Source organism: Schistocerca cancellata, chromosome 1, assembly GCF_023864275.1.
Source record: "Schistocerca cancellata isolate TAMUIC-IGC-003103 chromosome 1, iqSchCanc2.1, whole genome shotgun sequence".
In the NCBI taxonomy this organism is placed as follows: Eukaryota; Metazoa; Arthropoda; class Insecta; order Orthoptera; family Acrididae; genus Schistocerca; species Schistocerca cancellata.
Window position 1 is genome coordinate 1,085,520,797 of NC_064626.1, and position 24,629 is coordinate 1,085,545,425.

The following is a 24,629-nucleotide window of genomic DNA, read 5'->3' on the forward strand; positions in this document are numbered from 1 at the left end:
GTGCTAAAAACTCCTAACAGCAGATTTTTTTAACGACCTCCCCCCAAAAAAGTTCCCTCAGTACCAAAAACAGTTATTTTATAGCCAAATGTCTGCCTCCATAGCTGAATGGTCAGCATGGCTTACTGCCATGCAGGGGAGCCCGAGTTTGACTCCCAGCAAGCTTGGGGATTTATCTGCTTGAGGACTGGGTATTGTATTGTCCCCATCATCACTAGGCATTAGGCGGCCGAACAATCCCAGATGGGGTCTTCAGGCTAATAATTGCCACATGAACATTTCATATCACAGATTTGACACTGTGCATCAAAGACATCTTCCAGATGCTCAACTGCAACTGAATTAAATTATTCATTCATTCATGGTTCTGAGAGCACTGACAAGCTGGAGCAATACTTAGTTGGCCTTATTCAAGTCCAGAAACTTCAAGTTCACAGGGTTAGTTAATAATCTCCAGCTTAGAACAGGAGCTGATTTGGAAAAAAATTACTAACACATCACTGTATTTGTGGTCCATAGGTTTGTCTTCCATAATTAATTTTAGAAACACAACAGCGAATGTGTGGATAATGCAAAATACTTTATGAACCTGAAAGAATGTGTTTCAAGTAATCTGTTTCAGAATGGATTATGCTTATCACCTACACTGTTATTACATGTATTTATTCAGAATGATCATGTTTTCAGCCTATTTTGCAGTTCTAAAGTGACAGCTCACTATGAAGCGCATCAACAATTATTGGTTCTGTTAAGACGACACTGTTCTCAAATGTACTATGTTTACATATTCCATGTGCATAATACAACAGGCGCCATCATCATTTATGTAAAAGAATGTAGGACTTACTGTAATAATCCACATCATCAGCACTCATAATTTTCACTGTGCATCCACTAGGAATAGGTAACATGGTTGACATAATGAGAGTGTGATGATATGCATTGGCATATTTCATAGTGAGCTTTCACTTCAGAATGGCGTAATAGCCTGAAATTTTGATCATGGTGGATGAATACAGGGCTGTTCCAGGAGAACATGGACACGAACCTTAAAAATTAAAAATACTGTTATTACAAATGTGATTATCAGTTCTGTTACCTGAAACACATTTTTTTTTTAATTTGGAGCTTCATTTTCATGTTAAGTAGTGCTGGAACTGAACTAATGGCTTTATAGTGTGTCTAAAATTTCAGCTTCTAGACCCTCTATGAAATTAGTTTTCAAAAGTACTACAATGATGTATTCTAAAGTAATTTATTAACAGAATATATCTGAAAAACTTTACAATTATCTTAAGTCAGCCCATTTCAATAGCTTATATTGATTTTATTTAGTTATTACAGTCCCCTGGCTGATTTATTTTTTATTGTTATCTCCTGTCATTCAATTACCAAGATTAGATTAGATAAGATTAATACTAGTTCCATGGATCATGAGTACGATGTTTCGTAATGATGTGGAACGAGTCAAATTTTCCAATACATGACATAATTAAGTTAATTTAACAACATACTTAAGTTAATATAACAACTTTTTCATTTTTTTGTGTTTTTTATTTTTTTTTTTTTATTTTTTTTTAATATTTTGTTTTTGTTTTTTTGTTGTTTAATTTATATCTAAAGATTCCTCTATGGAGTAGAAGGAGTTGTCATTCAGAAATTCTTTTAATTTCTTCTTAAATACTTATTGGTTATCTGTCAGACTTTTGATACTATTTGGTAAGTGACCAAAGACTTTAGTGCCAGTATAATTCACCCCTTTCTGTGCCAAAGTTAGATTTAATCTTGAATAGTGAAGATCATCCTTTCTCCTAGTATTGTAGTCATGCACGCTGCTATTACTTTTGAATTGGGTTTGGTTGTTAATAACAAATTTCATAAGAGAGTATATATACTGAGAAGCTACTGTGAATATCCCTAGATCCTTAAATAAATGTCTGCAAGATGATCTTGGGTGGACTCCAGCTATTATTCTGATTACACGCTTTTGTGCAATAAATACTTTATTCCTCAGTGATGAATTACCCCAAAATATGATGCCATATGAAAGCAACAAGTGAAAATAGGCATAGTAAGCTAATTTACTAAGATGTTTATCATCAAAATTTGCAATGACCCTTATTGCATAAGTAGCTGAACTCAAACGTTTCAGCAGATCATCAATGTGTTTCTTCCAATTTAATCTCTCATCAATGGAGACACCTAAAAATTTGGAATATTCTACCTTAGCTATATGCTTCTGATTAAGGTCTATATTTATTAATGGCGTCATACCATTCACTGTACGGAACTGTATGTACTGTGTCTTATCAAAATTCAGTGAGAGTCCGTTTACAAGGAACCATTTAGTAATTTTCTGAAAGACAGTATTGACAATTTCATCAGTTAATTCTTGTTTGTCAGGTGTGATTACTATACTTGTATCATCAGCAAAGAGAACTAACTTTGCCTCTTCATGAATATAGAATGGCAAGTCATTAATATATATTAAGAACAACAAAGGACCCAATACTGACCCTTGTGGAACCCCATTCTTGATAGTTCCCCTGTTTGAGGAATGTGCTGATCTTTGCATATTATGAGAACTACTTATTTCAACTTTCTGCACTCTTCCAGTTAGGTACGAATTAAACCATTTGTGCACTGTCCCACTCATGCCACAATACTTGAGCTTGTCTAGCAGAATTTCATGATTTACACAATCAAAAGCCTTTGAGAGATCACAAAAAATCCCAATGGGTGGTGTTCGGTTATTCAGATCATTCAAAATTTGATTGGTGAAAGCATATATGGCATTTTCTGTTGAAAAACCTTTCTGGAAACCAAACTGACATTTTGTTAGTACTTCATTGTTACAGATATGTGAAGCTACTCTTGAATACATTACTTTCTCAAACATTTTGGATAAAGCTGTTAGAAGGGAGATTGGACGGTAATTTTTGACATCAGATCTATTCCCCTTTTTATGCAAAGGTATAACAATAGTATATTTCAGTCTATCAGGGAAAATGCCCTGTTCCAGAGAGCTATTACACAGGTGGCTGAGAATCTTACTTATCTGTTGAGAACAAGCTTTTAGTATTTTGCTGGAAATGCCATCAACTCCATGTGAGTTTTTGCTTTTAAGCAAGTTTATTATTTGCCTAATTTCAGAGGGAGAAGTGGGTGAGATTTCAATTGTATCAAATTGCATAGGTATGGCCTCTTCCATTAACAGCCTAGCATCTTCTAATGAACACCTGGATCCTACTATATCCACAACATTTAGAAAATGATTATTAAAAATATTTTCAACTTCTGACTTTTTGTTCGTAAAGTTTTCATTCAATTTGATGGTAATACTGTCTTCCTGTGCTCTTGGTTGACCTGTTTTTCTTTTAATAATATTCCAAATTGTTTTAATTTTATTATCAGAGTTGCTGATTTCAGACATGATACATATACTTCTGGATTTTTTAATAACTTTTCTTAATATGACACAGTAGTTTTTATAATGTTTGATAGTTTCTGGGTCACTACTCTTTCTTGCTGTCAGATACATTTCCCTTTTCTGGTTACAAGATATTTTTATACCCTTAGTAAGCCATGGTTTGTTACAAGGTTTCTTATGAGTATATTTAACTATTTTCTTGGGGACGCAGTTTTCAAATGCATTTACAAAAATGTCATGAAATAAATTATATTTCAAATTGGCATCAGGTTCACGGTACACCTCATCCCAGTCTAACTGCTGTAGGCTTTCCCTGAAATTTGCAATTGTTAAATCATTGACTGAACGTACTACTTTGGAGGACTGTTTAGTATTGCTGAATGGAGCTATGTCATATATTGTAACTAGCTGTGCACCATGATCAGAAAGACCATTCTCAACAGGCTGAGCATTTATCTGGTTAAACTTATCTTGGTCTATAAAGAAGTTATCTATCAGTGAGCTGCTATCCTTTACCACCCGAGTAGGAAAATCAATAACGGGTGTCAAATTGAAAGAACCGAGTCATACTTCAAGGTCATTTTTCCTATTACCCTCTTTCAGAGAATTTCATTGAAGTCCCCACAAATAATAATTTGCTTCCCCCTGTCTGACAGCACAACAAGGAGTCCAAATTTTTCAGAAATAGATGAAAATTTCCTGATGGGGACCTATATACAGTTACAATTATAAATGTGCCTTTATTTAATTTAAGCTCACAGGCACATGCTTCTATATGTTTCTCTACACAAAACTTTTTTGTTTCTATACTTTTTGCACAATGGTAACTTTTGACATATATGGCAATTCCTCCTTTCTCCATATTTTCTCTCATTACATGTGCAGAGAGCTTATATCCACTTACATTTACCTTATCCATATCAGTAACAATGTGATGCTCAGACAGGCATAGTATATCTATTTCATCCTCAGCTTCTAAATCTTCTAAACAAACCAGAAGCTCATCTATTTTATTCTTTACGCTCCCAATATTTTGATGAAATATACTTACATTATTTTTAATTATACTTTTATGAGAACCTTTCCTTATTTTAACATTTGCAGTACTCTCCTGTCTGAATTTCTCATTGTGCTTAGGCCAAGTTGCTATACCAGTGGTCACATGGTGTTCAGAGAGGCAGATTATGGCAACTGGGTTGGGTGACTAATTCATCAATGCAATTACCTAGGACTGAGATACAACTTGGTGGAGATAAAATTTCTGGTGATTGGTGAAATTTTATAATTGACAGCTGTGATTGGTGATCCAATGTGCTAGAATTGTGCTGTTTAATTTCTTTCCTAAACTGAAGATTTGTTTCAATCCTGACCTCTCATAGAACTTGACATCTTTCTGTCTTACCTATCCTAAAAAAGGTGCTGCTCCAACACCTGTAACCACTGGTATTTTACTATTCATGGCAGTGCCTCCCCCCCTTAAATTTCCTGCTATTACCCCAGCCAGTTTCCCCTTCCCTTTCCTGTTGAGATGTAGGCCGTGCCTGGTATAGTCCCACCTACTGAGAGAATCAACAGGAACCATACCAATATGAGCCCCCGCACTCAACCCAAGCAGCTGTTCCAACTCCAAATTAACTCTCCCAACAGAAGAGTTCAAATGAGGCTGGTCATGGCGTCTCAGGACAGATACAAATTCAACATTGGTGTGCCTCGATGCCGACGCAATATTTACCAGGTCACACTCTATACTGTACCCAGGATCTCTATCGATGCTGTTCCCTGGCCCTCCCACAATAACCACGGTGTCTTCCCTGGTAAATCCTTTACAGAGTGAACCTAAATCCTCTGTCACCTGATCCAGACTAGCACTTGGTTTGAAAAAATTTGTGACCTGGTATTCTGGTCCTAATTCCTCCTGCAGAAGTTGGCCCACACCTCTGGCATGAGAACTGCCTAACAACAAAACTTTCTTCCTTTTCGATGGCTTTCCTACATTCTTTTTCAATTTCCTATTGAAAGTTTGTTGTGTCCTGTCTACACCTACCTCTGTTTGGGGCTCATCAGTTTCTAACTGAAGCAACAGGTCAAACTTATTTTTGACATTCACCACAAAACTGTCAGACTTAGTTCTAGGCCTGTTCCTTCTGCTACCTGTTGCCACTTCCCACCTCTCTTTGCCCTTCTCCCTCCTTAACCTGTCCAGATCTTCCCTAGCCTGATCTAGCTCAGCCTGAAGGGCAGCAATTTTCCCCTCCTGTTCTACTATCTTCCTATCTCTGCTGCAAAACCTACGTAACCACTGATGATCCTGATCCACTTTCCCGACACCCACGCCAATGCAGTCCCCCCAGTGAAAAAAACTACTGCATCCATCACACCAAATCCCGGAACTAACAATTCTACGGCAAGTCAGGCACTTCTCACTCATGGCAAAAATAATACTTTAGCTAGAATAAATCAATTAAATTATCGAAAATCAAAAAGAAAGAATTAAGCCTGTTCACAAATGTATATAAGCAAGTTTCTGATTTAAAATTACGCTGTTTTTCTGAGATCTGTGAAAATAGGCATGCAAATACAGATTTATGAGATAGATAAAAGTCTCACAGCAGAGAAAAAAAATATTCATTATAAACAATATTTTGTAATGGTAACGAAATGACACACTTGCGGTAATGGAATGACATAAATGGAGTAACGGAATCTTATAACTGAATTTGACTTGACATTCCTTAAGATGTTGCAAGTCAAATAAATTTATATGTATACTGCAATTTTGTGTGTTGACCATATTGTTAGTAAAAATTGGAGGGAAAGTGGGGAAGTCCCATAAACCAAGAATGTACTTTTCAGAAGCTTATACTCAGTGATTCTGAAGAGTAACTGTTGAAAGGTGAGTTAATAAACTTCTTTAGCAAAGATTACAATGAAATGACTAAATGGCTGAATACTACATGTAGAATGGAGTTAATTATTTTGATAAACAGTATTTCTTCTTCCATAACCTATGCTTTCTTTGAGGAGCAATGGCAATGCCTAACTATTAGAAAAACTCACTATTGCCTATAGAAAAACAAATTTGACTTACTATGTACTGCAACAGCATGTTGATTATCTCTGAAGGTCACTATGTATTATTCCCAAATAATAGAGACATTTTGATGTATTATGTTGTTAGATTACTACACTGAATAGTATTGTTTATTTAAAATAGATATTGGCTTATTTCTAGCAAATACACTGTTTGTTCAATAATTCTCAAACAATGTACTTCAATTTTACAGTTGTTATCATGCCTCTCACATCAGCTGAGAAAATGAGAGAATACCAGAAATGACTCACAGAAAAAAGGTTAAGTGATGAGATTAAGAGAAAGGACAAAATTTAACTGCTGTTCAATTTAAGAAGCAAAGAGAAAAAGAGAAACATAATCAAAGAAGATTCAAAAATAAAGTTAGAGGCAGCAGTGAAGGCAATGGTGGTGATGCTTGCGCCATCTACACCAATAGCCCATATAAATCCCCAGCTACATTAAGGAAAGCAATTAAATAAGTGAAAACTTGTTTATCCAGAAGTCCAAGAAAGTTGTCTTGGAACTAGCTGCTGCTCATAGAGTTTCAGTAAATGAACAACAGGTGAAAAATCAGATTCAGTGCCTAAACCTAGGCACAGAAGAAGCTGTTGCTACTTTTTATGTTCAAGATGACATTTCATGGCAAACTCCAGGAATGAAGGATTATGTGATAATGAAGGATAAGGAAGGTGGAAAAACTGAAGTCCAGAAGAGGTGCATGATCATGACCTTGAAAGAAGCACATGCTATATGTCAAGAGGAATTCCCTGACATGCCAATAAAATTTTCCAAGTTCTGTGCATTGAGACCAAAGTTTGTGGGCACCTTACAGGATACACCACACAACTTGTGTCTCTGCCACTACCATGAGAAGGTAAACTACTTTTGAAAGTTATAAACAAGTTTGTTCCACAGGTGAAAACCACATTTTCTGTCTTCGTTAGCAAAACAGTCTGCAATCAAGAGAAAGAAGTTTGCATGATATCAAAATGTGAAAAGTGTGCAAATGTATATTTGAAAGATAAGTATTCTTTGGATGAGAACTTAATGAAGAAGCTGATCAAATGGACCCAATGGCAAACAGTGAACCAGCGAATCACTCTGGAAGATATTCATGGTACTGTTGGTCAGAGTATTGAAGCTCTTTCAAACATGCTACCCCAATCTTACAACATACATTTATTAAAAGACAACAATCAAACATTTTTGAAAACAAAAAGAATTCTCAAAGAAGAACAACACCTTAGAGCAAGTAAATTTTGCAGAAAATTATACTGTTCAACTGAAGAACAAAGGACAAAGGCCAGAGTGTCCATTGGTCCAAACACAAATCACTTTGTTTACAGCATAAGTTCGGGACCCACAAAATGATGGATATTCTTGCACTGTTGTTGGTGACAAACTTGATCACAATAAATATTCAGTGCATGCTTTCCTATGTAAGATTGTAGAGCACATTATATCCATGAACCCAAAGGTAGAATCTGTCACATTCAAGAGTGATGGTGCAGCCAGTCAATTTAAGCAGTGTTTCCTGTTTGCCAACTTGACTTTTTTCAGAGAATGCTATGGAATAAATATTTCATGAGACTTCTTTGCCAAATCACACAGCAAAGGTGTTGTGGAAGGGGGTTGGTGGAACTGTAAAGCATGCAGTCTGGGATATCTGCAAAGCTGGGAAACACATACTATCTGGTGCTAAAAACTTTGCAAAAATTGCATGTGAAAGATGTCGTGGCATTAACATTTTTTATACCTCTGCCTTGCAAATTGCAGAGAATAAGGAGGAATTAGATCAAATGTGGATGGGAGTAGTTACAATAGAGCAGACCAAAACCATCCATGCTGTTACACCTGTCACCTCATAAATCACTGAGTACCAGCATTACTCACTATCTCCTCAGAGGTTTGTGCACAATTTCAAAAAGCGATCTTCAGCCAAAGAAAATTCACAGGACCTGATCAATCATACAGCCTTGCATCAAGGAGATTTTGCTCTGGTTTTCTATGCTGCAAGAAATAGATCAAGATTTTTTGAGGCAGATGATTTATGTTGAATATGGTTACAAAATTTCATTTCTCAGTAAGAATGATGCAAATGGAAAGATATTTATATTTCCATCAAAGGAAGATAATTGCTGGGTAGAAAAAGACCAAATTGTAGAGAAACTAGCTGCACCTACTATAGAGCAGGCAAATACATACCATTTTCCCTACCCATCAGCAGTGCAGAATAAAACTGGCAATTTTCAAGTGAAAGTGTCATTTCTTTACCAGCAATTCTTTTTTATGTTGTTAGTAAAATATTAGTTTAATGCATTTATCTTCTATGCCATTTTGTTTCCCATTTTTTTTCTCTGCATAATATAAAATTTTTATAGGAAATGGGTGAGCTGAATTATTGTTGCATTGTCAATGAGAACAATATGCATGTCTGAATTATGTAATTCTGTTACCAGAAAGTAGTTCTTATGTAAGTCTCAATATATGAATGAAATTTAATCTATTAGATTAAATAAATTATGTTCCTTTGCTTAAGCAGAAAGTACAATATTAAATTTTTTGTCTTTTATCATAATTCTTGGTCTTTTCTATGCTTAAAGTGCAAAAACAGTCACTAAGTGTCATGCTGTTACTCATGGGACTACCCTAAATTTAATAACAGTCCGTGTAGCAAATATTGTTCGTTCTAAAGTACTGCAGGACTGTTGAGCACAAGAAAGATGCAAAATTGTTATAAAATCATTGATGAAACAGGAATATGCATTAATGAAGAAAAAAAGTATATCTGGTTGTAAGTAAGAAAATCTGAAATGTTCATCTGGTCAGACACAGCTTGGATGAACATCAACCTTTGGCTATAGATGGATTCACTTTTAAGACAGTTGGCCATTTAAAGTACTATGGAAGTCTTTTAGCAACAACAACAGGAAGGATATACTGTAGAAATAGATGACTGTCTAGCAACAGCAAACACAAAATGTTTCAGTATTATCAGTATAGTAGGAAAAAGAATGCTTAGTACTAGCTTTAAAAACCAATTGTATGAATCAACTGTTATATTGGTAACATTATAAGGAGGTGAAACATTAATATTTAGAAAAAAATATGAAGTAAAACTGTCAGTATCTGAAAGAAAAATATGAAGGAGAATTTTTGAGACTGTATGTGATGAAAATAACACAAAATGGGGCACAAGAAAGAAATGAAGAACCATGACAGCTCTACATACACCATAACATCACTGAAGCACTAAAGAAGAAAAGGTTGAACTGGCTGGCCATACAGCAAGAATGACAGAGAATAGACTACCTAGAATAGCATTCTGCAGGATGATAGACGGAACTCAGAATTAGAGGGTAAGACAACATCTGGTCAGACACAGGTTGGATGAACATCAACACTAAATGGGCAAACAGTGTACTCAACTGAAGGAAATGTGAAGGTTCATAGTGCAGGTATATGGTCAATGAGGCCTTTGCCACATGTAAAGTATTGTAGGTAAACTGAGCACAAGTAAACAGAAAATAATATGTTTCAGCAGATCACAACTGATTTGCTACATTAACAGCAATTTATTTACTATGACAACACAACATTGCCACACATGAAATGCTCAAAAAACATCACTTAACTGGAAATAAAATACTTGAAATAATATTGTTGCTATCTGACAACTGGCAACCTTGCTATTCAACATATTTATTATAGCAACAACAATTTATAATGATCAGTCTCTTCAGGCCTGAAAACTTGTGTTATATTATCAGTCTGACTTCCAAGCTATGAAAGCAACTTAGCTAATAATTGGTTTGTATGTCGGATTAAAGATACATTTTGGTAAACATACCTGCTGCTCCAATGAAGTAGTATCTCATTCTGGGAACCCCTTTCATTGCAGCAGCTATGAGTCGATGTAAAAAGATACTCTCCAGCAACATGCAAGCAAATACTGCATTGCCAGAAAGTTTTTCACTCACTGCTAATAAGCGACATCCAACTCCATTCCCTTCCATTACCGTTGTCTCCTATGGGAAATAAAATATAGATTGTGTGATTTTATGTTTTCCTAGCAGGTGATAATTCTGAACGTTTCTTCGATATTCAGTCAGGTTAAATTGTTCAGATGGTGATATTTTGAAAAGCTGATTTGTTGTGTCCATTATAATTATCCGGGCTGTTATGCCGTGGTCGGTTGGTGAATTCTTTGTCAAATCCCAACGTTTTGTCCCCGTCTGCAGGAGACATCTTCAAGGGGGTCTATAGCTTGATGGAGGTAGACGGCAAATTACATTTCCTCGATGTGCTTCTTTTTAGAAACGAAAATGGTAGTTTGGGACACTCAGTATAGCGCAAAACCTACGCACACGGGCTGTTATTTGCACTGGGATTCGAACCACCACCCACAACAGAAGTGGAGTGTTATCAAGACGTTAGCAGACAGAGCTAGAAATATTTGTGAACCTGAGTTGCTCTACGCTGAGATGGAATATCTCCACAATGCACTAACGAAGAACGGATATTCGTCCGCCGAAATAAAACGTGCGTTGAGACAACCACGCAGAAATCATAGTGACGTACGGACTACTGCAAAATCTAAGGTTTTCCTGTCGTTTGTTAAAAATGTAACGTAAAGAATAGGGAGGATCTTGACGAAGCAGAATATCACCGTAATTTACAAGCCCACCAGGAAGATACAGGAATACCTAAATCCTGCAAGGACGCTCACAAACCATTGGAAAAAGCTGGAGTGTATAGGATCCCATGCAGCTGTGGAGATGTCTATGTGGGTACCACTAAAAGAACGGTTTCAAAACGTTTGGAAGAGCACAAGGGCAATTGTAGAATAGGAGAAACGGAATGATCAGCTGTTGCGGAACATGCTTTCCAGCTAGGGAACCACCATATTCGTTTCGAGGAGACGAAAGTACTAGCGACCACAAGCGGATATTATGAAAGGCTCTACAGGGAGGCAATTGAAATCGCTAAACACCATAAGGAGGAGGACGTGAAATTAAACGGTATATGGATGCCGGTGTTAAAGAAGATGTGTACCACCCGTCCGCTACTGGGAGTTGGCAAAGGCGATCGACGGCAGCGGACAGCGGCCAATTGCACTGACGTTTTCAAAACACGTGACGCCACACCGCAGCGCGGGAGAGTGCGGACACGGAATTTAGCGGCAGTCAGTAGCAAGCCAGTGGGTGTGTTGGACATTCCATCGAGCTACGGACCCCCTTGAAGATGTCTCCCGTAGATGGGGACGAAACGTTGGGATTTGACAAAGAATTCACCAACCGACCATGGCATAACAGCCCGGATAATTATAATGGACATGACATTTCCGGCTGTGAAAAAGTCTACGTTTTAATATCAAGCTGATTTGTTGTCATTCTCGGATGGTTCTGATTACTGGTTGCCTTCTGCTGCATCCCATCTTCATATCCCCTCCCTCCTTCAGTTGATCATGGGCTGAAATTGCTGAGTGTGGCTCTACTAGTGTCGTGGTGGGGGGGGGGGGGGGGGATGCAGAGTTAGTACATGTTCTGTGGTCTTCAGCCCCTGTGCTGCCACCATAGGGTTCGATATGTCAACATTGTGGAGAAGACATGTCTATGCGGTTTTGTCATAGCTCTTCAGTTGCCTTGAGATGAACAGGTCTTCCCACTGCTTCCATTGTGTTTTGAGCTTGGTCCCAAGCCTGAAGACCACAGTCCGTATTCTGACTATGAACTTGCCACACCATTCCTCCAGCAAAGCCTGCCCAGCCACTGATGGTCTTTGACTGACAGGAGGAGGAAAAGGATACAGAGATGGCATCTGGCAGTAGATAATCAGTCACAAAGATCACCTGAGAATATACTACCACACAATCTGGGTGACACCACCAGCTGAATACTCAAGAAGAGTTCACAATATAAATAGTTGATATACTGAAACACACTCATTTGCTACAAAGGGAGTTATAACATTCACATGTTCCCATGTTTGGTTTATGGTACTCTATTGAAAATGTGACAGTCATATTATGTTGTATACTAGTTAATTTTACTGTAGAAAATCTAAAGCATACAATTTTTTTTAGGATAGCACCTGTTAATTTAATTTAATTGTAGTTGCAACAGATCTTTTTGTTTGCATTAACACATTTTCACCAATTTTACTGTAAGGCCATTGTGCCATTCCTTCAATATTACACATGGGTCATACCCACATGGATGGCCAGGTGCAGAGGAAGGGTCCACCCATGAAAGCAGGCACATTGTATTCAACTTATCGGTACACCAGGTTTGCTGGTTGTGTTCATTTGTGGTATCATGTAGACATCTCTTCAAGGAGTTAAGGCATTTTAACTACACCAGCACACTATATATACACTCCTGGAAATTGAAATAAGAACACCGTGAATTCATCGTCCCAGGAAGGGGAAACTTTATTGACACATTCCTGGGGTCAGATACATCACATGATCACACTGACAGAACCACAGGCACATAGACACAGGCAACAGAGCATGCACAATGTCGGCACTAGTACAGTGTATATCCACCTTTCGCAGCAATGCAGGCTGCTATTCTCCCATGGAGACGATCGTAGAGATGCTGGATGTAGTCCTGTGGAACGGCTTGCCATGCCATTTCCACCTGGCGCCTCAGTTGGACCAGCGTTCGTGCTGGACGTACAGACCGCGTGAGACGACGCTTCATCCAGTCCCAAACATGCTCAATGGGGGACAGATCCGGAGGTCTTGCTGGCCAGGGTAGTTGTTGACTTACACCTTCTAGAGCACGTTGGGTGGCACGGGATACATGCGGACGTGCATTGTCCTGTTGGAACAGCTGCCGGTCTAGGAATGGTAGAACGATGGGTTCGATGACGGTTTGGATGTACCGTGCACTATTCAGTGTCCCCTCGACGATCACCAGTGGTGTACGGCCAGTGTAGGAGATCGCTCCCCACACCATGATGCCGGGTGTTGGCCCTGTGTGCCTCGGTCATATGCAGTCCTGATTGTGGCGCTCACCTGCACGGCGCCAAACACGCATACGACCATCATTGGCACCAAGGCGGAAGCGACTCTCATCGCTGAAGACGACACGTCTCCATTCGTCCCTCCATTCACGCCTGTCGCGACACCACTGGAGGTGGGCTGCACGATGTTGGGGCATGAGCGGAAGACGGCCTAACGGTGTGCGGGACCGTAGCCCAGCTTCATGGAGATGGTTGCGAATGGTCCTCGCCGATACCCCAGGAGCAACAGTGTCCCTAATTTGCTGGGAAGTGGCGGTGCAGTCCCCTACGGCACTGTGTAGGATCCTACGGTCTTGGCGTGCATCCGTGCGTCGCTGCGGTCCGGTCCCAGGTCGACGGGCACGTGCACCTTCCGCCGACCACTGGCGACAACATCGATGTACTGTGGAGACCTCACGCCCCACGTGTTGAGCAATTCGCCGGTACGTCCACCCGGCCTCCCGCATGCCCACTATACGCCCTCGCTCAAAGTCCGTCAACTGCACATACGGTTCACGTCCACGCTGTCGCGGCATGCTACCAGTGTTAAAGACTGCGATGGAGCTCCGTATGCCACGGCAAACTGGCTGACACTGACGGCGGCGGTGCACAAATGCTGCGCAGCTAGCGCCATTCGACGGCCAACACCGCGGTTCCTGGTGTGTCCGCTGTGCCGTGCGTGTGATCATTGCTTGTACAGCCCTCTCGCAGTGTCCGGAGCAAGTATGGTGGGTCTGACACACCGGTGTCAATGTGTTCTTTTTTCCATTTCCAGGAGTGTATATATATATATATAATAGAGGGAAACATTCCATGTGGGAAAAATATATCTAAAAAGAAAGATGATGAGACTTACCAAACAAAAGCGCTGGCAGGTCGATAGACACACAAACAAACACAAACATACACACAAAATTCTAGCTTTCGCAACCAACGGTTGCCTCGTCAGGAAAGAGGGAAGGAGAGGGAAAGACAAAAGGATTTGGGTTTTAAGGGAGAGGGTAAGGAGTCATTCCAATCCCGGGAGCGGAAAGACTTACCTTAGGGGGAAAAAAGGACAGGTATACACTCGCACACACACACATATCCATCCGCATATACACAGACACAAGCTGCTTACACATATGTGTGTGTGTGCGAGTGTATACCTGTCCTTTTTTCCCCCTAAGGTAAGTCTTTCCGCTCCCGGGATTGGAATGACTCCTTACCCTCTCCCTTAAAACCCAAATCCTTTTGTCTTTCCCTCTCCTTCCCTCTTTCCTGACGAGGCAACCGTTGGTTGCGAAAGCTAGAATTTTGTGTGTATGTTTGTGTTTGTTTGTGTGTCTATCGGCCTGCCAGCACTTTTGTTTGGTGAGTCTCATCATCTTTCTTTATATATATGAAATTTATCATAAATAATCCATAATAATTTGAGAAGAATATCCATACCAACAACATTAGAACATAATATTACTATAATTATAAATTATTACTATAATTATCATTGGGTAAGAAAGTCCAATTTGAAGCAGCAAAAATTTTTAAACATTTACCCAACATTGTAAAATGTCTGACAGGAAGCAAAGCAAGTTTTAAATATAACCTTAAATCTTGTATCCTGGACAAGTCTTATTCCATTGGTTGGTTGGGCAGTCTTCTCATAGAAGAGCTGAGCAGGCTGGTGGAACCTATCTCTGATGGTAGGTATATTAGAGAGCCAAATGACGTCAGCCAAAGGGTAGTCCCAAGGTAGATGTAACTTCAGCCACAGAGCACAGTTCTGGAGCTATTGTAGGTGGACAATGTGAGTCACCGCTGTTTGGCCCCAAACCACGGCAAGCACAGTCAGTGATCGGTCAGATGAGCGTGATGTAAAGCATCACATCTAGTTCTGGAGGGAGTGCCGTCGGACTCCATTTTTTTGAAAAAACTACATTTTGTCGAAGAAATTCCATGACTGATTGTCGTCCTTTTATTTCTGACACGATCACATTTTATGACTTGGCACAGTCATAGCCAGTTCTAGCCTGCATTGGCTGTCTTTAAATATGTACCATTGGTCGCAGGCACCTTTATGGTGAACCAGACGTTCTTTACATGCATGTAATGAGCATATTGTTCACCCAGTGCCGCCCATGACCAATGATACGTGAAGAGGCCAATATAGAGCAAAATCAGTTTGATTGTCTTATAAAACTGATTGTGACAGCAGGGCCGGGGCGAGACCCAAGTGACGCAGGCCACCACATGGGAACCCAAGCTGGGTGGGGTGTCAGAGTTGCCACAGCTGTAAGGACTTATCGCAATTGGGGTGCCCAAGGGCAAGATTTGTAAGTAGTGCATATCACAGTTATTAGTGTAAACTGACATGGGTGAACGTGTGTGGGGGAATGGTGGCAGGAGGGAAGGGGGAGGGGAGAGGTGGGGAGCCAAATGATTCATTGATTGTGTGGAAAAATGTTTTCGAACCAGCATTGTTTGTGTGAAATAAAAGGAAGTTCAGAACTCTATTGCTGGACATGACCAATCTGCATATGCGACAGACGCGTGAACCAGGCACATGTTAGACCTCTTAAGCCTCCTGGATGTTCATCTTCGCAAATCGTCTTCCTACGATTATCTGATGTTGCAAACAGTTATTAAAAACAATGTACTAGAGATGAAGCGGTTATCCACCATCTATCCGGTATCCTGAATGTCTGGCCTAAATTTACTCTCTGGGGAGGGGAAGGTGGCGTAAAGTGACCACTGCATACTTTTTGGCCTGAAATGGTGCTGCTGCCTATTTTGAAGTGATCAAAATAGTTCTAATATACACCATAATTGTTGACAGTGAGTTTGATAGAGGAAAGTTGTTCCGTTAGTTTTAGTAAAAACTTTTCTAATTTTCTTCCACCTGATGTAAGGTAAGTCATTTAATTTATTCTTGTTACATCACTTAAACGAAGAGTAATAGTTTTTATCATATCAATGTTTAAACAACCTCTTTTGGCTTACAAATGTAGTTCACTGTTGTTCCTTTCAGGTTGACAGTTTCAAATGTAACCACCAATGCCAATTCGTTAAGGTACCCACTTCTACCAATAGTTCATTTTTAATATTTACTGCAACAAGAGTTAGTTATTTCCATATATCACACATAATACTACAAACTGACTTCAAAGTACTTTTATATATAAACGTCTTATCCCTTGTTCTATCCCTTTGTGATGATTTTGGATTAATTAATTAAGGTTATTTAAAAGCGTCCCTGTTCTGTTATAGGCTTACTGGATGGTAGGTCTATATCCGAGGACAGCAGATTCTAATAAATTATTAAAAATGTCGTACAATGGACTTTGTTTAATTCACATGTAAGATACATTAAAGACAAATAAAACCACAATATCTTCAAATCAAAACACCATTCATTACTCATTTTAGCAAAAAAAAGTACTTACACTGAACTACAGGGCAAATCATAGTGAATGGACACCACTTTCTCTGCATTAACAGGTAACAAAGCGAGTTCGCTTGCCTTCGTTCAGTCTCGTCTCCTCTACGTCTTTTAGCAGGTATTAGAAATGATAGGCTACTGGCAGAAGACTCGTTGCAAAATTCCAATAGGACCTTCAGTCCACCTCTTTCAGTTTCAGCTAACTACAAACAGATGGAAGACAACTGGTAGGAGGTTCTTCGAAAAATTCCAACAGGATCTTCTGTCGACGCCAAAGACTTTGGCTTGAATACTGCGTCTAGAAAAGTTGCAAACAACTAAGCTGAGTCTTCATTTTAGGAGTTGAAACGACTTTCTGACTCAGCTTTCAAAGAGACTTTCCTGTGCGGTAAGTCAGTGGTTATTTTTGATATCTCATCTTTATCTAAACACTTGTTTAATGCCGGAACATGTGGTATTACTTTTGATATACGGTACAGCAGAAACCAGAACCCATTTTGGTTATTTCTTCAAAGGCTTCAAAAGCTTTATGTATTGCACCACTGGTGAGATGTCAAATTAGTAAACGTATTTTTATCAAATATGGCCCTGGCTATCAATTGGTTACATCCATATAATGTAAGTTGTTAACGGATGGATAAAGAAATTGAATTTAAATGAGTTACCTGACGTCTACCAATAGTAATCATTCCTGGTACTTCAGGCCAGACTTCCAATGACTCAGTTAGAGCCCTCCGAAACAAATAGATGACACATCTAGCAGAATCATACTCAGCCACTCGAATATTTTTCACAATGTTAGCGCTACTTCCAAGAACGAGTAGATGTATTGTGCTTTGGTCAATATACCAGCAATGTGCGATTTATTAAGCTCACTCGCTACTATTCCTCCAGCGCGAGAACCTAGAAAAGGCAACATCGCTAGAACTCCGTGTTCCAGCTGGAATTCTGGAGACGATCAATGAGCTGTGAAAACCAGGAAGCTGTCATTGTTTAACAAGTTAATATCGTAGAAGTTACAGAAACAGCGAGAGCACCGGAAATGTTTCATTTGATATTTTCATAAACTGTGTTTTAGATGTCAGGAGCAAATTTTTAGGAAATGTATGCGTGGCTTGACATTTTACAGCGTGGTATAACTTGTTCTAGAAGTCTTGTTGATCTTGTCCTTCCTATGATACACAGTTGCTCATTGTCAAATTCAATCATTTCTGCTATAAAAATGTAAAATTTTTTTGGCTTTAGCGTCGTTTACATCAAAAATAGTTTCCTTTCAAACGATTCTGACGTAGTCAGTTGTCTTTCTGTCGATGTTGAAGACGAAGTTGTACTGGGGATGGCTGCACATGATGCAGGCACGGTAGCGATTGTAAATTTATAGATTGCTACTAACTTATCTGAGTGTTTCGTTTTCAAACGATTTTTGAAAACTGAAGTATTTGTTAGACACAAAAAAAAAGACTTCGTTGTAGTAGAATTCCCATTATCTGAACTCAGATTTTCTGGATCACTAATTATCCGGATCTCGCTGAGGAAAAAGACATTCGTACTGTATGACCAAAATTTTTGGTTAAGTTCGATAGCTATTACAGCATATGGTGCACTGTACGTCTCTTTATCGTTCTAAAATCAATCCGCTGCGAATATTTTAAAACACAAAATTTTCCAGTGAACAATGTACACGGTATGAGCATCGTTGCACGTCCACTACGCGCATCGTTATGTTTGTTGTACCCAACATTGTGTGCGCCTGTGCAGCCTACATCAGTCTGTGTCGTGACTTTGTGTACACTGATTTGTCTCTAAACGTTCCGTCTTTCATGTCTTTTGTTTTGTGCGTGTGTTTTAATCTGCTGTGTGGCATATGTCTTCTGGAAGGAAACAAGTTGTCGTACCGTTTGCAGACGAAATAAAAGTCCTTGGACAATTAGACAAAGGCGTGAGTGGAAAGCAGTTAGCTGAGATGGTTAGCATTGGAACGTCAACAATTTCAGACATAAAAAACAAGTCCTCAGTTTTAAACTTTGTGGCTGTCCTTGAGAATGAAGATGGGACTCTCTTAACACTGCGCTAACATGGATAGGGCGATAGCCTGGGTATGACAATTTACAGCTGCTCACCGTCAAGCGGATGCGAGATTTGGCTGCACCAATACGATTGAAGACAGCAAAATAAGTGACTTTGATCGATGTTTTCAAGAGCGGACAATGTATGTAAGTATAGTACTATACAAAATCCAAAGAGCATTGTTTTCCAGTCATTCAATTAATATTACAGTAATATGTATACAAGAATTTAGCTTTCGATTAAAGAAATAACCTATTTTCATGATTTACAAATTATCCAGATATTGAATTATCCCGATCGGGTCCGTTCCCGAGTCATCTGGGTAGCTGGAGCTCTAGCAGTATCGACAGCTGTTGAGAGATATATAACACACAAATTAATAAGTGATGGTACTGATCCATCATGGAACACGAATCGGGTCTGATCGCTGTTGCAGAAGCTACGAAAAAAGCATGCCAAATTTAAAAGAACGCAAAATTCCCAAGATTGGCAAAGTTTTGCAGGAGTTCGAAATATGGCACGTACTGCAATGCGAGATACTTTTAATAATTTCCACAACAAAACTCTGTCTCGGACTATAGCAGAAAACCCAAAGAGATTCCGGTCATACATAAAGCACACCAGTGGCAGGACGCAATTAATACCTTCACTGCGTGATAACAACCGTGAGGTCACTGATGACAAAGCCATTAAATCAGAGTTATTAAACACGGTTTTCCTGGATTCCTTCACCAAAGAAGACTAAGTAAATATTCCTGAATTCCAATCAAGAGCAACTGCCATGATGAGAAACATAGAAGTAGATATCCTCGGTGTAGCAGAGCAGCTTAAATCACTTAATAAAGGCAAGGCCTCCGGTCCAGATTGTATATCAGTCAGGTTCCATTCAGAATATGCTGATACAATAGCTCCATATTTAGCAATTATACACAAAGGCCCTCTCACAGAAAGTTCCGTACCTAAAGACTGGAAAATTGCTGAAGTCACACCAATACCCAAAAAAGGAAATACGAGTAATACACTGAATTACGGGCCCATATCACTAACGTCGATTTGCTGTAGGGTTTTGGAACATATACAGTGTTCGAACATTATGAATTACCTCGAAAAAAACCATTTATTGACACACAGTCAGCACGGATTCAGAAAACATCGTTCTTGTGAAACACAATTAGCTCTTTATACTCATGAAGTAATGAGTGCTATCGGCAGGGGATGTCAATTGATTCCATAATTTTAGATGTCGAGAAGGCTTTCGACATCGTTCCTCACAAGCGTCTTCTAACCACACTGCGTGGCTATGGAATATGGCTTAGTTGTGCGACTGGATTCGTGATTTCCTGTCAGAAATGTCACAGTTCGCAGTAACAGAGGTAAAGTCATCGGGTAAAACAGAAGTAACATCCGGCGTTCCCCAAGGAAGTGTTATAGGCCCTCTATTGTTTACTGATCTATATTAACGCCATAGGAGACAATCTTAGTTGCCGTCTTAGTTTGTTAGCAGATGTTGCTGTCATTTACCGTCTTGTAAAGTCATCAGATGACCAAAACGAATTGCAAAATGATTTAGATAAGATATCTGTGTGGTGCGAAAAGTGGCAATTGACCATGAATAAAAAAAAGCGTGAAGTTATTCACATGAGTACTAAATGAAATAAACTAAATTTCGATTACGCAATAAGTCACACATATATGAAGGCTGTAAATTCAACTAAAAACTTAGAGATTACTGTTACAAATAACCTAAACTGGAATGACCACATAGCTAATGCTGTGGGTATATCAAACCAAAGACTGCGATTCATTGGCAGAACATTTAGAAGGTGCTACAGGTCTACTAAAGAGACTGCTTACACCACGCTTGTCCGCCCTATTCTGGAATATTGCTGTGCAGTGTGGGATCCGCATCTTATGGGACTGACGGATGACATTCAAAGAGTCCAGCGAAGGCCGGCTCCTTTTGTATTATGGCGAAATATGGGAGGTAGTGCCACAGACATGATACGTGAATTGGAGTGGCCATCATTAAAACGAAGGCGTTTTTCGTTGCGACGGGATCTTCTCATGAAATTTCAACCACCAGTTTTCTCCCCAAATTGCGAAAACATTCTGTTGGCACCCAACTACATAGGGAGCAATGAGCATCACGATAAAATAAGGGAAATCAGGGCTTGCACAGAAAAATTTAAGTGCTCGTTTTTTCCGCGCGCCTTTCGAGAGTGGAACGCTAGAGAGACAGCTTGAAGGTGGTTCACTGAACACTCTGCCGGGCAGTTTATTGTGAACAGCAGAGTAATCACGTATATGTAGATGTAGAAGGTCTTTTATGTTTCACGGAAACATTCGCGCATGCCATAAAAGTTTAATTAAACCGAATATTCGACAAATAGATACCTACTTGACGATATTAATCATCACAGCACACTGTAGTCAGAATAATATAACAGTTCATAAAAAGAAAGACTGAAAAATTAAGGCTTTGGTACATGCATCATTTTTTCCTTCTCCGCCTCGAGGAACTTGATCTCTGCACAAAAGTAAACGGCAAACTTAATATTGTCACTATTTATATCAAAATATCCTCAAACAGGCGATCTTTTTTATACCGATGATATTTTTTAAATTTAACTTGCGGATATAGAGGAGTGTTCGATACGAGCAGCGACTTCGAGCAGTGATATAGCAAACATTCTACAAACGCCGTAAACAGTGTAGCGAATATAACGTGATTTTATTGGCCATTTTTTCAAACGGGCTGCGCTACAGAGCAGTCTATCACATTCGTTGGCTTCGCCAATTCAGCTCCAAATTGTCAACTTCCAACCTGAACTACACGTCGGGCTAAGCTACAGATCAGTGCGTCTCCACAACCAATTTTCTTTATATGTGCACCAAAAGGTGACGTGACAACAGCCGTTAACGTTACGTCACTGGCCAAATTATTTTCAGTAGTAACCTCAAATAATAAGAGAAAGCGAGCGCAGTTCGCAACAAACGAAACAGTCCAGTCAGTCAAACAGTATACCATTCACTCGCTTCATGCATGAGTGACGATGCTCGAATGAATCCGAATCGGCCCGATGGTCCGCGCCTGACCTCCACGAGCTTGCTCAGCACATAACACCAAAATATCGTAAAGTGCAAGGCTCGTGTTACGACGCGGAAACATAGAACGACAGCAGCGCTCCAAGATGCTTGGCAGTCAACTTTGGAGAGAAACATGGCTCGGAAATCCATATTATTGCATTTCGAAATATGTATACTAGATGATAATATTTCTCATTTATACTTTACGGGTGGATCTAGCAGGTAAAATTTTGTAAAACCCAGTATTGCAATTTCGACAGTGTGGCTGTTATCAAGTAGGAATTATCTTCTGATTACGATCTCCTTGCGCATATTGCACTGTTTGAATTGCAACGTAAATATATTGCTCGCATTGTGCGTTATTTTTGCTCTCATTCGTAATATTGGATGGGAAAATGATTCCATACTTGTTTCTATTTGGTGTGAGATAGAAACCGCTTTAGTCACATGGTATTCTGTGGACTCGTCTATTCGTTACTGCTTCACAATCCGTGTATGAACAGCTCGGTTTACACTGAAGGCCAAAGAAACTGGTGTAGCCATGCGCGTTCAAATACACAGATACGTAAACACGCAGAATACGACGCTGCAGTCGGCAACGCGTTTATAAGACAACAAGTGTCTGACGCAGTTGTTAGATCGGTTACTACTGCTACACAGCATCTCCGAGGTAGCGATGGAGAGGGGATTTTCTCGTACGACCATTTCACGAGTGTACCGTGAATATCAGGATCCTGTGAAACATCAAATCTCTGACGTCGATGCGGCCGGAAAAAGATACTGCAAGAACAAGGCCTACGACGACTGAAGAGAATCGTTCAACGTGACAGAAGCGCAACCATTCCGCAAATTGCTGCAGATTTCAGTGCTGGGCCATCAAGAAGTGTTAGCGTGCGAAAAATTCAACGGAACGTCATCGGTATGGGATTTCGGAGTCGAAGACTCACTCGTGTACCCTTGATGAATGCACGACACAAAGCTTTACGCCTCGCCTGGGCCCGTCAACATCGACATTGGACTGTTGATGACTGGAAACATGTTTCCTGGTCGGACGAGTCTCATTTCAAATTGATGATGATGATGATGACTGGATTGTGGGGCGCTCAACAGCGCGGTTATATGCGCCTGTACAAATTCCCAACCTTTCGTCAGTCCAATCTCGCCACTTGCATGAATGATGATAAAATGGTGAAGACAACACAAACACCCAGTCGTCTCGAGGCAGGTGAAAAGTCCCTGATCCCGCCGGGAATCGAACCCGGGACCCCGTGCTCGGGAAGCGGGAACGTGACCACGAGACTACGAGCTGCGGACGTTTGAAACTGAATCGAGCGGATGGATGTGTGCGGGTATGGAGACCACCTCATGAATCCATGGACCCTGCATGTCATCAGAGGACTGTTCAAGCTGGTGGGGGATCTGTAATGGTGTGGGGCGTGTACAGTTGAAGTGATGTGGACACCTGATACGACTAGATACGACCCTGTCAGCTATCACGTACGTAAGCATCCGTCTGATCACCTGCATCCATTCATGTCCATTGTGCATTCAACGTACTTGGGCAATTCCAGCAGGACAACGTGATACCTCAAACGTCCAGAATTGCTACAGAGTGGCTCCAGGAACACTCTTCTGAGTTTAAACACTTCTGCTGGCCACCAAACTCCCCAGATATGAACATTATCGAGCATATCTGGGATGCCTTGCAACGTGCTGTTCACAAGAGATCTCCAGCCCCTCGTAATCTTACGGATTTATGGACACCCCTGCAGGATTTATTGTGTCAGTTCCCTCCAGCACTACTTCAGACATTAGTCGAGTCCATGCCACGTCGTGCTAAGGCACTTCTCCGTGCTCGCGGGGTCCCTACACGATATTAGGCAGTTATACCAGTTTCTTTGGCTCTTCAGTGTCAGTGCACTGTAAGTACATTGTTCGCATTCTGCATTATTTTTGTTACCATTCTTTTATCGTACTCTCGCATTTAATGGAGACCACCGAAATTTTCGTTCACTTCTGCTAAAATGTACTGTTTGTAGTACCTGTTAATAACGTGTGAAAACATTTGTGTAACTAGTGTTGCATTTCAAGCATTCTGAAGGAAGAAAGCTCTAGTCACTAAGACTAGAGAGCACGCTCTTCTACGTCAACATCCATACTTTGCAAGTTACTGTAAAATGCATGGCACTTAGTGGCAAGAAGCAACACCATTCGGGCCGGCCGAAGTGGCCGTGCGGTTAAAGGCGCTGTAGTCTGGAACCGCAAGGCCGCTACGGTCGCAGGTTCGAATCCTGCCTCGGGCATGGATGTTTGTGATGTCCTTAGGTTAGTTAGGTTTAACTAGTTCTAAGTTCTAGGGGACTAATGACCTCAGCAGTTGAGTCCCATAGTACTCAGAGCCAGCCAACACCATTCAACGTATAATTACGTACTCATTATGTGGCAAGATACAAAAACTTGAATATCAATGTCGTCAAATATGAGGAAGAACGGGAAAATATGCAAACAAAACTTCACAGAATACGAGCAATATGCTTACAATG

General features: G+C 40.1%; 1 protein-coding gene across 1 annotated transcript in view; it reads right to left on the minus strand.

Moving 5' to 3' along the window:
• LOC126162997 (calcitonin gene-related peptide type 1 receptor-like) overlaps positions 1-24,629 on the minus strand; it is a 260,219-nt gene that overhangs the window by 50,974 nt on the left and 184,616 nt on the right. Inside the window, exon 7 of the mRNA XM_049919860.1 lies at positions 10,354-10,531. Within this exon, the coding sequence (XP_049775817.1) occupies positions 10,354-10,531 (178 nt within the window). The remainder of the gene's footprint in view (positions 1-10,353; positions 10,532-24,629) is intronic.